Here is a 17,627-nt window from a genome sequence, read left to right as displayed (position 1 = left end):
TTGGAGTCGGCGTTCCCGGGATCGCGATCGTGCCCGGCCTGGAACGTTTCGTCGCTGACTGAAACGGCGCGGTCCCGAATTCATCTCGCGTCGAATTGCGGCAAGCTCCTGCTGGAACGTGGCTGTCAGCTGTGCCATCTTCGTGCACAGGTGTGCTTCCAGCTCGCAAATCCCCGAGGCAGGTTGCACCGAGGGAGACGCGGAGGCTTCGGCTACCTGCGGGCGAGGTCCCATTGTGTCGGCGATGGTGTCGGCCAGGTCGGCAACTCGGTCGAGTTCCACATCCCGTTGCGTCGCCCGGATGACCTGCATGTTCGCAGGTAATCGACCCAACCACAAGGTTCGCAGGATCTCCTCCGACACGGTCGTTCCTCCTAGGGTCCGCAGGTGACGTAGAAACTGCGAAGGTTTCCGGTCGCCCATTTCCTCGTGCTCGAGGAAGCGCCGCGTCTTCTGCTCCTGCGACGAACCCAGTCGCTTGATGAGCTCTGCCTTCAGCTTGGTGTACGGCTGGGCTGGGGGAGCCAGAATATTATCGCGGACTTCCGCCGCGTACTCTGGTTTCAGCGCTCCTAGGACATACCCGAACTTAGTCATTTCGGTCGTCACCCCGCTCGCGTCCAGACTGCGTTCGACCATGGCGAACCACAGCTCTGGGTCAGCCGGCGAAAATTTCGGGATCTTCACCGCGACGCGGTTGACCACGGGCGCGCTACCCCCTGCCGGGGAAAGATCGGGCGTCGACATTGTCTTAAAAAAAACTCTTATACACTACTTAAATAAATGTGAAAACACGCACGCCGGCACTCTTCGCACTACGCACGATGTCCGAGTGTCCTTAGGCGAAATTGTGTCCACGTCCGAAACACACGCGATGTATTCCCGTAAAAATCACTCCCGAGAAATCACGTCGGGGTCACCAATGTGGATGGTGACTACTGTCGGGATAGGTGACCGGGAATTAAACGTGTACCGCTCGTGGTTTGACTAGTTTTTATTCCGAGAGGGACGATACACCCGCGTTGCCCGCGTGTCCGCTCTCGACGAATTCTCTTACAGAACTAAACTTACGAACTAACCATTCGCTCGCTAACGCATCCTCACGACAATCCCTCTTTCTTCATTCTCACGGTCTGCATTCACTCTTAACTAAACTAAACACACTCACCCTACGCGACACTCGACCCAGTCATCTAAACATCCACTCGACGCTATCGCGCAGCACGCAACCCGATATTCATTCGTACAAACATACTTTCTTAAACTAAACACATGGCGGAGACGTGGCGCCAGCTTGTCGCCGCCACAACTCTTTATTTCACCGTTCTACTAATTTTGTATGGGCTGCATTGCAGCTCTGTTTAACACTCTTTTACAACTCAATACCATGGTACCATCCATATTCAAGGAAGAACAATTTTTTGCGACGATCATTGAAAAGACAAAAGTGTTTCCTTCATTTCAGTCCTTTAGTGCGTTGGTGACGTAGCGCCCAGCACACCTACCTGTGTTCTGTGTCACATCTGGAGTTTTATGGTACGCTAACAATCCCTATTGAGTCGCAAGCCAGACCATACAAACGAATGCATCCACAACTTCCAGAGACCTGCCTCCAAAACTAATTAAAGTAAGGCTAGACATGCAGTGTGTACTAAACTCCTCAAAAGAGGTGGATTCCAGTCGCTCGTGTCATAAACCGCATTCGATACTTCATCGACAGGGTGATCTTACATATATCTGTAACAGTTCCTGAACACATTATCATTCATCTGGAACTGCTTTGTACGACATTACACACGCCACATAATTTTTATTTTCTAATTTTGTCAAAGTAGTATATATAACAGAATCATACAAGTGTCTACAATTACTTGAAATCTAAAATACAGAGCGTTTCTTCCTCTGCAACTGTAAAAAAAGTACTTTAAAAGAATGTTTAGATAACAGGTGGGCTGTCCTTCCAAAAGGCACCTGTGGCCAGAGTTGGGCATTATTTAGATAAAAAATTATTTAAATAACGATTCGAATAAAAGATACTTTATCTTTATTCGTTATTCGAAGGTTCGAATAAAAAAAATTATTTTTATTCGTCGGATAAGTTCTCATCTAATAAAATTATTTATTCGACACTCGTCCAATAAAGATGCTTTTTTTTATTCGAACCTTCAAATAACAAATAAAGATAAAGTATCTTTTATTCAAATTTTTATTTAAATAATTTTTTATCCCAAATAATGCCCAACTCTGCGAGGGCCGTTAGCAGCGTGAAAGATTTACTTAATATTTAAAAAGTGTATCATTAGAAGAGTGAACAAAGTGCATGCACTTGGAACTGTTACAGAAATATGTAAGATCACCCTTTCGATGAAGTATCGAATGAGGTTTATAACACGAGCGACTGGAATCCGCCTCTTTTGAGGAGTTTAGTACACACTGCATGCCTAGCCTTCCTTTAATTACTTTTGGAGGCAGGTCTCTGGAAGTTGTGGATGCATTCGTTTGTATGGTCTGGCTTGCGACTCAATAGGGATTGTTAGCGTACCATAAAACTCCAGATGTGACACAGAACACAGGTAGGTGTGCTGGGCGCTACGTCACCAACGCACTAAAGGACTGAAATGAAGGAAACACTTTTGTTTTTTCAATGATCGTCGCAAAAAATTGTTCTTCCTTGAATATGGATGGTACCATGGTATTGAGTTGTAAAAGAGTGTTAAACAGAGCTGCAATGCAGCCCATACAAAATTAGTAGAACGGTGAAATAAAGAGTAAACTAGAATGTTTTCGAGTAAAATTATTTAAAAATAGTTATAATGTGTTTTTAAAGTCATCTAGTAAAAATCTTATGGTGCTGAGGTGGAAAAATATTTATTCGTGAAAGAAAAATTTTTTAAATTAATAATAACAGTAGCTAAATATATGAAAAAATTTAAGATAGTGTTGATGACAATAGCTCATTATTAAATTAATATTCAGGGACTTCCGTTTCCGGTTGAGTAGGAGTGTGTAGTGACTGATAGCTTGTGTGAATGAGAGTGCGAGAGAGAGTGGAGTAAAGTGAGGTGGAGGACAAAGGTGCCAGAAAAGGGATAGAAGGGAGCAAGGGATAGTAGGGTGAGGTAGGGTGAAAGGAGAAGGAGCGAGGGGGGAAGCAGGAGGGCAGGGAGAAAGAGGAGGAAGAGAAGAGGTTAGGTCCCGCGGACGGGAGTCAGGAGCGCGTGCGCGAAGAGAGCAGGAGCGAAGGTGGCGAGCTCTGGTGGGAGACAGAGGGGACGAGGAAAGGTGTACGAGAAGGCGGGAAGGTTTGAAAGGTATAAGGGGAGAAGAATGACGGACGAAAGGCGGAAAGGGTGGGGGAGCGGGGAATCAGGCTTGGGGGTGGGTAGGGCTGAGAGCAGGGATGGAAAAGGCAGAGCAGGGACGCTTTCGAGGGAAGGAAACTTGGAGAGGTGGTTTAGTTCGGAGAGCGTGGATAGTGTAGGGAGGAAACGGAGTATAGGGGAGGTGGAGGGAGGGGGGAGGCTGAGCAGGAGACGTTCAAGAGGAGCGACCTGACGAAGAGATCCCCGCCAAAGGGTGGGGGGGGGGGGGACAGGGGAAGGCGGAGAGATGGTACGGGCCCTTAAGGGGCTAATAGAGGAGGTGAGGGAACTGAGGGATGCAGTGTGGAGAGACAGGGAGGCAGGGAGGAAGCTGATCGAAGACTGGGGGAGGGAGAGGGAGAGGTGGAGGGAAAAGAAGAGGGAGGAGATGGCAAGCAGGGAAAAGACATGGAAGTGGCTGGAATGCATTGAGGGAAGGATGACAAAGGTAGAGGGGTGGATGGAGGAGATGGTGCGAGGAGAGGGGGGGAGAGGGACAGAGAGGAAGCAGACAAGAGGATGGAAAGGTTGGAGGGAAGAGTGGAGAAAGTAGAGGGCCGGTTGGAGAAGGAGGGAAGGGAGGCGCAGGAGAGTCAAGAGGGGAGTGGGAGGAGACAGGCGGGGGACGGGAAAGGGAGGAGAGCAGGAGTTGAATAAGGAGGATTGAATTGAGGATGGACAAGAGGGAAAGAGAGGGGAAGAGGAACAATGTGATTGTCAGGAGGTTGAAAGTGGAGGGAGTGGACATAAGAGAGGAAATTAGCAGGCTTTGGGAGAAGATGGAGTTGAAGGCCGAGGGGATCAGGGAGGTAGGAAAGATAGGGAGGGTAGGAAAGGACGGTAGGGGAATGGTGCTGGTGAGATTGGAGGGCAGAGAACACAAAAGAGAGGTTATGGAGGGAAAAAAGAAACTTAGGGGGTCAGTGGAAAGAATAGACGACGATATGACGGAAGAGGAGAGAAGAGCGAGGTGGAAAATCGAGAAGGAAGCGGAGGCAGCAAGGAGGGAGGGAAAGAATGTACAAATAGGGTACATGAAGATGTGGGTGAACGGAAAATTGAGAAGATGGGACGAGTTAGAGGAATGTTGGCTGGAGGAACAAGGAGGAGAATAGGGAAGGAGAGGGGAAGGAGGAGGGGAGGGAGAAGGGAGGAGAGGTGGAAGGGGGAGAGGAGGAGCGAAGGGGCAAAGGTAAGATTCTGGAATGTAGCGTGGCTGCTGAAAAAGGACGTGGAATTCTGGAAGGGTCTGGTAAGATGTGGGAGAAGGAGACGTGGGAGCACGTGTGGGAGGGTTGTATGAGAGGAGATGAGGGAAGGGGTTGGCAGGGGATGGTGGGGGAGGTGCTGGGAGACGAAGGTGAGGGGGAGGAATGGATGAGGAGGGTGGATGAGTGGAGAGAAAGGGCGTGTGGGTGAGTGGCCCGGGGAGTGAATGGAAAAGGAGTGAATGGTAAAGGAATGGAGTGACAGTTGGGAGAGCAACCGGAAGAGGAGGTCCACAGGGGGGTAGGGGTGAGAAGGGATGGGGGAGGGGGGAGAATGTATGAGTGAGGGATTGTGTGAGGCACAGGGCGTTGTGGGATCTCTCTCTCTTTCTGGCGGTAGAATGTAAAGTAAATATAAGTTAAGCGGTAAGATAAGTTAGGTTAAGGTTGAGTAAGTGTAGGTTTAAGGCGTAGGTAGGATTAGTAGGCTAAGTTAGGGTAAGTTAGGTTAAGGTTATGCTTAAGTTTAGAGTAAGTGTAAGAGAAGGGTGGAGGAGTTGTATAAAGGATTGTAAACCCCAAGGGGAAACAATAAATGACATGAATGAATGAAATTAATATTCAGGTTGGTCGCTTTTAAACTTCGATATGAGATCTGTATTTGTTCGAATTTTTCCGGATTTTCCATTTTTGACAACTAGAGTATGCAACTACAAACTTGGAAAAAAATAAAATACGTATCATTACAATTAATATTATTCTTAATTTATATTAATTAGAGATTTTGTACACAAGATTTACATGTTAGTTACATATTTCATATAAAACAATTAAGCTGTACGTTCTAATCCTGGTTAAAAAAATAAAGTGCGTTCAGTTTTATGCTAAAAGACGGACCGGTTCTGTTCCAGGAAAGACTGACCGGTTCTGTGCCATGCTAAGGCTGAGCAGATGTCAGCACTATATCGGGAACTGTAGGTTTAAGGGTCCCGCGGATAAATGCGGAACCAAGATGCAGCCTACTCTGCACAGAACCACTGGGAGACTTTCTATCGATAATGATTAAAGCCCCTTTCGAATCAAATCATAACCTTATAGATTCCGTTAGTTCGGTATAGATTCTATTTGGCATTCAATAATTGCTCTCTGACCCCGCATTGCCAGTACGTCAAAACGTGCATCATAGGTACAATTTCTTCAATTGTATAGTTCCTATAAATTCATTCGCGACACCAACAACGACACTTGTAACAAATTTCAATTCAGAATATATTTGTCTTGTTTGTTAACTCGCGTAATCTATAAACCCTTAATTATTGCCGAATATCCTAATCTAGTAATTGAACGCTCCCACACGATACAATCTTACCGCGGGTCCGGACATAGAGAAGGACCGCGAGATATCGCGACACTTGTCGAATTGCGCACGCATCGATCCCCACTCGATAACGATCGAAGGAGGTCGATGCGAGCCGCAAATGCGGCACTCTACGTCTGAAAGCGGTCCGGAAAACACGCGTTCGCGAGGTGTCAAACTAACATTAGAGGGGTCATACTAACCTAGCAGAGATAGGCAAACTGTCCTTCCTGTTCTCAATGCGTACGCGCTTCAAACCGAGGCGTCACGAGCACAAACCGCGTCGTGACACTGTCGAAACGCTATTCCGAAGCTCCGTGACTTTCGGTCGCGACCGCGTAGAAGTCATTAGCAATCACGGGATTGCTCCGTGTTCGAATATTGAATAGGAAATTTGTTTAAATCGTGAATGTATGTAACTTGCAGCGAGCAAGCCGCGAAATCGATAAGCGACGGCGAATGGAAAGCGCCGTGTGTCCGTATGACACATTTTAGTAAAAGTTTGTGCCCTGCGTCTCGCAGGAATAGAAACGCGTCACGTAGCGAACAATAATCGCGTCGAACAGACACCACAAAATCGTTTTGTAAGTCATATTTCAAATTAACGATTGTCTCGATCGGATTGTGCACGATCTATGCCACTCTACCGCTACCTCAGTGAGAGCTTGCTCGGATATCACATAACGTGCCGAAGGGAAGACTCCTTGGTTGTGTGAAGTGACTGCGATTTTGTGTGAGTCTCCATCCAGACAACTCGTACGATTATTTTGCCGAGTGCATGGATGATCAGACGGGTCAGGAACTGCTATATCGCGGGGCGCGATCCGTACTGAGTTGTCATTCTAGTTAGATTCAGGAATCAGGCGTAGAGTCGAGCGAGCGTACAGCGAGCGTTTGTCACGCGTTGGTTGCGAACCACTTACGTGTTGCGAGGTTTCGGTACGGAAGGCCGACAACCATTGTTCTACGCGTTACCACAGCGGTATTTATTGCCCTACGCGTTTGTAAATAGTTTCTTCACAGAATATTCTTCCTTTTGTTACTCTATCTGGGTCTCTAATACTTTATTTATCTCGTCCAAACCACGCCGCTTTCCAGTGCCTGGAGGCACGAATCCATCTTATCTCGGGAATTCACGAGCTTAGAGAAATTAGTGTAGTAACCGGCCCCCGCGAAATAGTAAAATTAATCTCGAGAAACCGAAAGAGACGTAGAATTACTTAACGTACTCAAACGTAATGAACGTAGTAGAATAGACGGGGTTACGAAAACTATACCATCCTAGCGGCTCCCAAATTTTGTATTGGGTTCTTCCGCATCCTACAGCTCCCTGATTTCGCATCAGATGCGTCTGTGAGTCATCCATCTCCCAGCGGATCCCCAAAACGATTCATTTTCGTCTCGTCTGACCATATCACTCGTGTCCAATCGAGATCTGTATAATTTTTATATTTTTCGGCAAACTGCAGTCGAAGCTTCTTGTGCCGCTTTGTAAGAAGAGGTTTCTTTATTTTTGCACGTCCTCTTAAATTCACTTCTCGCAGTGCATTACGCACTGTTTCAGCGCTTACGTTAATATTATGGTGTCTGACTAAATTTTTTTGCATCTGTACAGCATTATCAACGCTACCATTACGGATTGATCGTATGATTAATCGCTTTGTGGTAGTGGACAACTTTGATTTTCGTCCTGCTTTATTTTTTAGTATGATTTCTTTTAAAGTTTTACGTACTGAAGACACAGTACCTTCTTAGAAATCTCGCGATGAGAAAGCCCAGATATTAATAGTTTTTTAATTTCTTATATTTTACTTGCTTTTATTGGTCTCAATATGAAATATGACTAAAAATATTTTTTTTATTAATTATTTGATCACAAACGTATTCTCAAATGTTTAAATATAACGTTATGACTCACCAGTAATTATATTTGTGCTAAGGAATGCCAAAAATATAAGAATTTTTCACAATTGAACTTAACACAAATAATCGATCAAATAATGCACAGAATATACAAATTCGTAATACACGTCCGCTTTGTACGATTACAGGGCTTAAACTGTCGTGAAGTACCGACGCAATGTTTACTTTTTTCGTATATATATTGTTACGGGTTCGGGGCATCTTTAAAGAATAAAACGAGTGAAATACCAAAGAGAGAGGACGAGTACTTAGCTTTGCGACATCCCTCAGCGACGTTCGTCAACCGACTCTCTCTTGTCTCCGTTGTGTCGTCGTCAATCAGACGACGCGGCAACGAAGACCATTCGGCGCGACGTCTCGATATCGAAACATATCGATACTCGTAACAATATCAACAAGCAGCAAGGTTCTGGGAAAGGTGTACTGTGACTTGTTTTCGTTTTGTTCGAACATTTGATCAATTGTTTGAGTCACTGTAGTTCTTCGAAAAATATTTGACACGTGTTTTTTTATATAGGCAACCCTCCACTTTGAAGGGGTAAAAACAGCCCTCAAAGTTCGGGGTCAAAACCACATTTTTTGAGATATCTCAGAAACCAGAGGTCGAAAAAATTAAATTATTTTTTAAATTGTGTGTTTTCTAGTGGGAAATGTAGTCGCGCAAGAAAATTTTGACAAAAGTTTTTTATTTAAACAATATATTAAAAATTTTATTTGTATTTGCAGTTTTTCTTATTTATTGTTAGTTCATTTGAATGTAAACTCGAGTGTGTGATCTTTGATCTAAAATAGGGGATACGTGTTTTAGGATTTTTTCTTTTTGCCATTTAACAATAATTATGCATAATGAAAGGTAGTCTTGCATGTGGCGTGCGAAGGAAGGAATTATGGCCTGTTATGGAAGAAGTATAAGCTTTTAGTATAAACGTGTATAGTATCTTGAACAATACTACTGGATATGTCGTTTTTTATTTTATTAATACCTAAAGAAGGTGGCGCAGATAGCAGCGTGACGCGGTGCTGATCACCGCGACACGGCGGTGTAAGGATACCAATTGTTATAGCTAATTTGCCTGTGAATTTCAACGATCATTGGGCGTTCGGTCAAAATAAATCTGGAACCTTTTTAAACTGTATATTCTTAAGATAATCAACACTGGAATTTTCCCCGTTGTATATGGTAGCTCTGAAAAGAGCTGGAGGTAAATGCCGGACACTACAGTTTTACCTCGATCATTTACATTACAGCATTTGTAGCAGAAACGAATATTTTCAAGAATTTCTATTGATTATTAGGGTAAAAGAGAGGGAAATGTAAAGTAGTCTTAAGAATGTATAAATATGGCTTTGATTCGTGTACTATTAGTCCTTCTGCGTTATGGTTTGAGTTGTGTGGGACTTCTCTAACAAACCAACGTGTTCGGGATTCGAATTCTGGAGTTGCTGGCCGTTACGACAACGACAACCGTCGAACGTTCGCTCCGTAATGTGTACCGAGTCGCGTAGCGATCGCTCGTTACCGTTGGGCGAGGTCGCATAATATTTGTCAGAGCTCATTGCCGGTAAACCTCCTCTCTTCGAATCTCGACCAAGTTGTTTACCGGTATCATACGATCGATCATAGCCAATAGCGTACAACCACGTCTGCCGGTCGAAGAACATTTAAGGCTCTCCCCTGGCGGAGCAGCTTTCTTCTCTCGCAGTTCTCGCTCAAGTCAAATTCAGTTTCATTTCTCGTTCTATCTTTTCGCGACTTTGTTCTTCGACCAGCCGATATTTCCGCATCGCGGTGCGTGACTCTGCTCGCGACAAGATTTTCCTAAACTCGCGTTGAAGATTTTCCGATCGCGGCGGCCCTCGTCAAGGTACCGCTCAAGATTTTCGGCGCGATTCGAAGCAGAGGCAATCACGCTGCAAGATTTCCGTGCATTGTTCGGCGACTGGCAGGGCTACGGTCTTTACAGACAAAATAAAGTGCATTTAAAACCAACAGGACAACATTCTGACTCTCCCGTCTTCTCCTTGCCTCCTCGCGGGCTCATTTCTGAGTGATCCCGGCCCCCAGGCGACTCCGACCGTCGTCGGTCGACGCCAAACACAACGTGCATATTAAGAACTTAAAGCTACCGCTTTCGTAAGACAGTGCCACATACCAAATAATTTCTTAATAATCAAGGTAAACATACGATACATATACCGCCCAGGACGGCCGACGTGCTCACTCTTCAAATAATTCTAATTTCGTCGATTTTAAAGTGTCAACTTTTTTAAAAACAAGTCATGGGGACACTTGGGACTATATCCCCATTTTTTCCAAATTTTTTAATATCCCCTTGCTATTTTTCCCAACATTTGTTTAAAGCAATTGCAGGATACATGGAGAAAATATCATCTTTTTCAATTGACACCATTTTCATTAGATGCTCTTACGTTTTCACCATAAGCTGTAAAAAACTCATTTTCATCGATTTGTAAAATCAACAATTTTTAAGAAATTAAAATATCCTTTGAGATTCGTTGATAGGTCACTAAAGACTACAACATATTCAAATTTTTAAAAAATCCCAAAGACCTCAGGAAGGTGTTCGATGTTGCGTGGAATGACCCAATTTTAACAGTGCCTATTCATTTCTCATGGCTGGAAAGATTTGACCTGGTGATGAAGTGAATATAATAGTTTTTTTTTTTACATAATTGGTAGAAAATGTTATTTCGATGCTTCCTCTTTAAAATTTCGTTTTCTAATTTGCGCAGCCTCAAAAATTGCGACCAGATAAGACTGGCAAAGGACGCGACGTTCGGCGATTCAGGTAGCTAATTGTAAGCGCACCGACTGATCGACCGCTATGTATTCACAGGCAGGCTTGGAAAAACCAATGTCCTTTGTACTACCCTATACTGTACGCTCGGAGTGCATAACATCCCAACAGTTTAGGTAAAATATTATGTAGATGATATCACGTGTCCTCTTTCCCCGTTTTCTTTTTTTTTACTACGTGAAAATTGTAATTTTAGGACAAACGCTTTACTTCAGAATGTCTAAAGAATATCCAGCAATTTTATGGATCCAAAATAATAAATAGTTTTGAGGCTCCGCGAATTAAAAAACGGTATGTCAAAGAGGAAGAATCGTAAAATATGGCCATATTTTTTCAAATTTTGTCACACTTGAGCCGGTGGTAAAATTTGCAAAACAAAGATATTAATAATATTTTTGCATTAAGAAATGATATTCGAATGTAAAATGATAAATTATTTAAGAAGAACAGTCTTTTGCGATGATGTTTAAAAAGAAGAAAATGTTTTTATCTTTAATAATAACTATCATATAAATTGTGTTGTGGAGGCAGTTTTAGTAAAACACGTCCAAAATGGCACAATTTTATGGTCTGCTTTACAATTTCGAAGATTAAAACATGATGGTTGAACCCCCGCCTCCCATTTTCACTTGAACTACACATACATATTTAAATTTCATCAAAATTCGAAACATAGTTCCAAAAAGATGATTTAAGTCACATGGAATAATCCGTTTCCTAATTTGGATATTCCTATAATATAAGGATGTGTGATGCTGTTTCACCAAGAGCTGTTTCAAGAAGAGAAACGATTCCTATCTCCATGATGTTGTAGAGGAGAGACACTGATAGTTTACCTGAGCAGCAGTGGAACCCATAAAAACATTTTTTTTGTGTCATGCACAACAGGAACTATCAACGCGCTCTCGAAAGACCATTTGGAATAAGACGTTCAAAGTCATGGCCCCAACGACGTCGAAAAAAATTATTGGGATGAAGACCCTTCTTCGGCCGATAGAATTCGAAACCCTGTTCTTGAATCTAGGCGGCCATACAACTTCGGGATTTTGCCTATCTTGTTTGTTTCGATCCTAACCCGGATTCACTGTATTCCCTTGTCAGGTGCAAGAGAAGACAATTTTAGTGGGTGTGTTTGATCTTGCACTATAGCCTGGGTGAGGGTACTCCCCTCCCCTATAATATTATCTAATAACTGATCCGACGCATGTCAGGGAGTATGTACAAAGCATTTCTCTCCCTTCCCGACAAAAAGAGTTTAATCAAATTGTAAATAAATTCGTTTTGAATTAAAAAAATTTTTCTTTCTTTTACCAAGTATATCTTTCATAGAAGCATAGAGAGGACACATCAAGATCAAGACTTAGATCTCTACTGTCATAGAAGGCTAAAACCACAACCACGCTTTAAATCTTGAAAGTTTCTATTGTTTATACCTGGAAGGGTTCTATGTATGTATGTATTAGGATACATCTTATGTAAATATAACATAATTTTATATTTATAATAGGAGTATTATATAAGATTAAGGTAAATATCTTGTGATAACTTACTAATTAATGAAATAATTTGCAAAATTAAATTTTTTAAATATTGTGCGATTACACATTATGTTTCTAATATAAAATATTCATTGTGTTACTGTAGATACAAGTTAAACAAAAGTGCTTTATAGTTATTGTAAAAAAATAAAACGCAAACACTTTCTTGGCATTAAAAAGATTTGGTTGTTACCATATAAGAAAAAGTAATGTTACATAATAATAAAGAAATCAAGTAGAAAACAATATGTAAGTATAATTCAGAGTAGTACAAAAATAAATGTAGACGCAATTCAATGTTTCCCTCTTTTATTACCAATAGGAGGTTTTTGAAGTTGAAAACTCGAACTTGATTCACTTGTTGGCAAAGGTGCAGTGAGATTTGTTGGGATATTAAAAGTCAAACTTGCAGTTGGTGGTTTCAATGATGGGCCTAGATTAATGTTAGTAGCAGACGATGTTGGTATTGTATTTCTCCAAACTGTAACAACATGTATACCGAATTATTTTGAATCTACTTAAAATGATAGTTTGACTAGCATACTATAATTAAAGCTCTGCACAAATTCCAATAATTATTATTGAAAGTAATATATTATTAACAATATCAACAGCACTAGACAGTTTACTACTTTTAAATGGTCGCTGGAATGTCTTTTTATATGGCGGTTTTACTCACGATTTTTCAAAATTAATCTTTTCATCTACTAAAAACATATTTTAATGTTGTTTAATACAAAAACTAAGTATATTGAATGTATATTTTTAATGTATAATTTTAATGTATATTTTTTTTTAAACTTATAAACTTATCATTGGGTATTGAATTTTTTTACCTTTTATTGGATTGAGTGGAAAGTTCATGCGGTTGCTTGGGTCAATCGATTAGCAAAAGACGGCAGGAATTTTCATCTCAACCCAATACTTATTTGTTTTGGCATTACTACTATTAAATGTTCCGTGATATAAACATACGCTCATTTATGTATATAAATGACGCGAGGATCAAACTTGTGAAGTAACAAAATTCTTTAGACCGCATTTATTTAGTTTGAATTGTGTTTATGTGGGTGTTTACGAATATTGACAAAAATGATAGATACATAAGGTATTAAAAGAATTTTTGTATTTGATATCACATATTTAGAGAAATGTTATACTTTTTAGTCAAAGTAAATGTTTTTTCATTACCACAAAGGAAACAGATACACAAAAGCATATGCAGTGTGCCCCATAAGGGTTTCAGCGATAGAATCTTCACATGAAAATAACAGAAATAGTTCAGAAAATAATATGTCATATTTGCTTTTCTTTTCGAGTTAAAACGTGAATTATGTTGGAATAATTGTATCGGAAAATTACTCTTGTAAAGGCAAGTAAATACAGTGTATTTAACAAAAGACTTTCTATAACTCGAAAACAATGTCCAATAAGGCATTTATTTATGAACTTTTTTTTATTGTTTTCGTGTGCAAAATCCACCGCTGAAGTGGCGAATTTCTGAAACTGCAGGACATCCTATACAAAAGACACAGCTGTCACATAACAAACATAACATTCATTGCCTCTACATACACTTCCGTTTTTTGATGCCTATTTTTATTATAATACGAGTAAAGATATGTTTTTGTATATAAGGAATATGTTAGATGCACAAAATTTACATTCCTTCCCATAAAGGACAATACACAAAAGAATTGAAGTAAAAGTTTAATACCTCGAATTAAAATAGATCCTCTACATTTTTCCTGGAAAGGCAAAATTAAAATCAAAATCCAACAAGAGAAACAAGGCTAGAAATAAAAAATATTTGTAAATTAAGTTTACAAACATTATTAACAGACAAGTATACTAACTACTAAAAGGGTGTTATATGTTAGTAAATCTACCTTATACTAAATCCACGCAAGACCTGAAGGTAGGAGATGTTTATGGGGTAGTTGAAACAACGAAAATACGTTGTTTTTTGGGTTTTCTTTTCAACATAAATATATATCAATACCATGAAAGCACAACCGTTTTATTTACCTAATAGATTTCGAGTTTCATAACTTCCAGATCTGTTAGAATTTAATGTTGTTGACGAGAGAAAACTTTTATTTCCTGCAAAAATAAAAAATAAATAATATTTGGAACAAATATAAGGCATATAATATTTTGACTATTAATTAGTTTCAATGAAAAGGATACCTGGTCCAAATGGAGTTGGGCCACTTGTAATTTTTCCAATATTACTTCGAGATGCTTTTCCTTCTATTTTAATATCTTCGAAAACGTTTGTATTGTCTTTTAGAACATATTTTCTAAAATTCAGATATTGCTCTTTGTGCTGTTGTACTTTTGAATGCACTCCCTGTAATTTACCAGCAACAGCTACCAAGGATTCATGAAGTTTACTCATAGCCATGGTTAACTCTAAAAGAAAATGAAACACTATAGTAAAATTTTTAAACTATGAAAATAAATATTAACAAAATTACCTTGTGGTGTTAGAGTTTTTGGGGTCATCATCGTTTGTATATGTTTTTCTGTTGATTCAATTTGAGATCTAAAGAGCATTAAATCATGTTCGAAATTATCAGCCAATTCCATGAAAAACAACAGTGGTGCATTATTTTCATATTGTAGTCCTGGTGGGGTATCATGTGTTCTTTGTGCTATTTCAGCATTTTGTAATGATTTTGCTGTATCCTGTTTCAATTTATCAGCTGCAGAACGATCTCGCTGGACAGAACCTGCTAATGTAGTTAAAATTTCCATCAGTAATGCTGTGTCTTCTGCACATCTATGTAATGGTCTCGCAGAACCTCTTGCTATGTCAGAAGACAATACTTTCTGTTCCTTCACAAATTCCCTAAAATAAAAGTTTCCGCTGAATTAATTTTATTCCATTTTAATATATGATGTATATCTTCTTCAATATTTTATGTAAATCTTACTTAAATTTTTCTATTGTTTGTATTAATTCTGGTGGCCAAACATTTTCCTTGCAAGTTGTTGGATTACTGTTTCCTTGTGAGAGGCCTTTATTACTCGCAGATACATCTAAGCCTCCCAAACCTTTGTTTGTAGCAGTTACAGTACTAGCAACTGTTTTTGATGTCAACAAACCATCACTGGTAGCAGGTCCACCAAAAAGCGAAGCTAAAAATGAGAAATATGTACATGTATTTTTCATAGTGTAAACAGTAGTATAAAAAAATACAGTCCATCTAATATTTTGTATGTACTTGTACTAGAAGGAGCAGAAAAAGTACTGTTTCCTGTAGAGGGTATATTCGATGTACCACCAAATGTCAAATTATTGCTTGTTGTAGGTGCTCCAAAACTAAGTCCACTGAACAATGGTGCAGAAATAGTTGTTGTTGGAAATAAACTATTAGTAGTAGTTGTGGAATTTGTATTAGCTCCTAAAACTAAACCAGTAGACTGTGTTTGTGTGTTTGACACTGCAGGAGTACTACTAAATCCAAAATTAAGATTAACAGTTGTCGTTGGTGTTGAAGTAGGTCCAAAAGTTAATGTTGATGCTGATGTAGTTGCGCCAAAAGGTGTACTAGTTAAGTTAAAACCACTTGCTGGCCTGAAACATTCGAATCAATTTTTCACTTTATGTAATAGATTTAGTTTCCCGATATGTATTATAATATCATATTGAGGTTAGAAGGAAATGTAAAAGTGTTTATAGATATTTACTTCTGTCCAAATCCGTAGTTTGTATTGCTTGATGTTGCAGGTGTTCCGAGATTAAAAGGCAACATATTCTTCTATAGTAAATACGTACTTTTTTGTTTCTAAATCGTGAAGATTTTCTCTAATCCTTAAACTGTTTTCAAAAGTAAATCACGTTGGAACAGCTATTCAAAAGCACCACCTTTATTTGTTCAGCACTTTCCATTTCCAAAATAGACTACGTATAGACACCGACGAGATATTTACAAAGACTGCCAGCCCCAGTGTTAAAATGCGAGCCTCAAAGCAGAGAGGATAGGAGAGTGCTCACGTCCGGGTTTTCGGCGTTCCCGATATAGTGCTGACATCTGCTCAGCCTTAGCATGGCACAGAACCGTGTCGTCTTCCCTGAAACAGAACCGGGCCACCGACGAGATATACAGGGTGGCCCACATAACTCTGAACAGCTCCATATCTCGAAAACTATGCCATCGATTTTAAAGTTCTTAGTCTTAAATTGCATGGAACTGAAGGGCCTTTCTGACTACATAAACGTGAAGTGGCCTCCCTTCCCCTTTGACGGGGGAGGGGAGGTACCTTTGTAATTTTAAATGGAACTCCCTATAAAATGTTACATATTTAGATTCTACAGGAAAAAACAAGTCAATTTTGTCTGAAACATTTTTTTGTCAGATACTTCCATGATGAGATATAACAGTTTGAAGTTTCGAGTTGTAGGTACTTGAAGCGCTCGGAAATAGCGCGTTATGGAATTATACGCGCTTGAGTCCTTTGCTTATTCGTGAAGAAATAAAATGTACTTTAAATTAAATGTTCAAAATGTCCACCACGGGCTTGTAAACATTTATTTACTCGAAACATCAAAGTTGTTCTAACATTTTTTAACATTTCGGGAGTCACTGAAGCGCAAGCGTCACGTATTCTTTATTTCATATCCTCTTTTGTCGTCGGTGGTTCAAACATAACTTTGTCCTTTACATATCCCCGCTTTTCTAAATTATGAAATGTTGCATGACATTGTTTGATCCCATAACATTCAAAAAACATCACTGCTGCACGCCGATAATTTTTTTGGCATTCACCTAACGTTAATAACATATTCACTTCTGTGTCAAAAGTAGCCATAATCACAATGTTACTGCTTGAATAACAGCTCTAAACTGAAAACGTTTTCATAGATAAGTGAGTCAAACTCAAGAATTGTAAATATTATTGTTTGTGTTTCTTCATGAATAAGCAAAGGACTCAAGCGCGTATAATTCCATAACGCTATTTCCGAGCGCTTCAAGTACCTACAACTCGAAACTTCAAACTGTTATATCTCATCATGGAAGTATCTGACAAAAAAATGTTTCAGACAAAATTGACTTGTTTTTTCCTGTAGAATCTAAATATGTAACATTTTATAGGGGGCTCCATTTAAAATTATAAAGGTACCTCCCCTCCCCCGTTAAAAGGGAAGGGAGGCCACTTCACGTTTATGTAGTCAGAAAGGCCCTTCAGTTCCATGCAATTTAAGACTAAGAACTTTAAAATCAATGGCATAGTTTTCGAGATATTGAGCTGTTCAGAGTTATGTGGGCCACCCTGTATATAAAGACTGCCAGCCTTACGGGCCAGTTTTCCTACGTGGCTTTGAGTCGCCACGCTCCAAACAGGAACTAGGAGAAGCTTCCTAGCGATCTTCACGCTACAAACGGCCGCTAGGAGAAGCTCAAATGACAGTG

At 40.1% G+C, this 17,627-nt stretch overlaps 1 protein-coding gene across 5 annotated transcripts; it reads right to left on the bottom strand.

Moving 5' to 3' along the window:
- Positions 1 to 12,445: 12,445 nt before the first annotated feature.
- On the bottom strand, positions 12,446 to 16,180 carry Nup58 (nuclear pore complex protein Nup58). 5 transcript variants are annotated; one of them, XR_013082076.1, is made up of 9 exons: positions 15,904 to 16,180; positions 15,438 to 15,790; positions 15,147 to 15,351; positions 14,688 to 15,061; positions 14,398 to 14,622; positions 14,236 to 14,310; positions 14,097 to 14,119; positions 13,925 to 14,000; positions 12,501 to 12,688 (listed from the first exon to the last, which is right to left on the bottom strand). XR_013082076.1 is itself a non-coding variant. In XM_076786164.1 (9 exons), the coding sequence occupies exons 1-7, from the start codon at positions 15,966 to 15,968 to the stop codon at positions 14,103 to 14,105; spliced, it is 1,314 nt and encodes a 437-aa protein (XP_076642279.1). In that variant the 5' UTR covers positions 15,969 to 16,180; the 3' UTR covers positions 12,501 to 12,688; positions 13,925 to 13,955; positions 14,097 to 14,102. The 5 variants fall into 5 exon arrangements, 4 of the variants coding, with proteins under 4 accessions (XP_076642278.1, XP_076642279.1, XP_076642280.1 ...); XM_076786164.1 differs by having other exon boundaries at positions 13,925 to 13,955; XM_076786165.1 differs by lacking the exon at positions 13,925 to 14,000.
- Between the last annotated feature and the right edge of the window lie 1,447 nt (positions 16,181 to 17,627).

Source organism: Halictus rubicundus, chromosome 4 (genome assembly GCF_050948215.1).
Source record: "Halictus rubicundus isolate RS-2024b chromosome 4, iyHalRubi1_principal, whole genome shotgun sequence".
NCBI lineage: Eukaryota > Metazoa > Arthropoda > Insecta > Hymenoptera > Halictidae > Halictus > Halictus rubicundus.
Note: the sequence above shows the minus strand (reverse complement) of the source record. Positions and strands in the feature narration are given on the sequence as shown.

Bases quoted from the DNA above. Each gene is read 5' to 3' on its own strand.
- Nup58 (XM_076786163.1), bottom strand. From the start codon at position 15,968: ATGTTGCCTTTTAATCTCGGAACACCTGCAACATCAAGCAATACAAAC. The intron at 15,062-15,146 runs GTAAGATTTACA...CTTTTATTTTAG, and splicing joins CAAACAATAGAAAAATTTAA to GGAATTTGTGAAGGAACAGA. The intron at 14,311-14,397 runs GTATCCTTTTCA...TTATTTTTGCAG, and splicing joins CCCAACTCCATTTGGACCAG to GAAATAAAAGTTTTCTCTCG.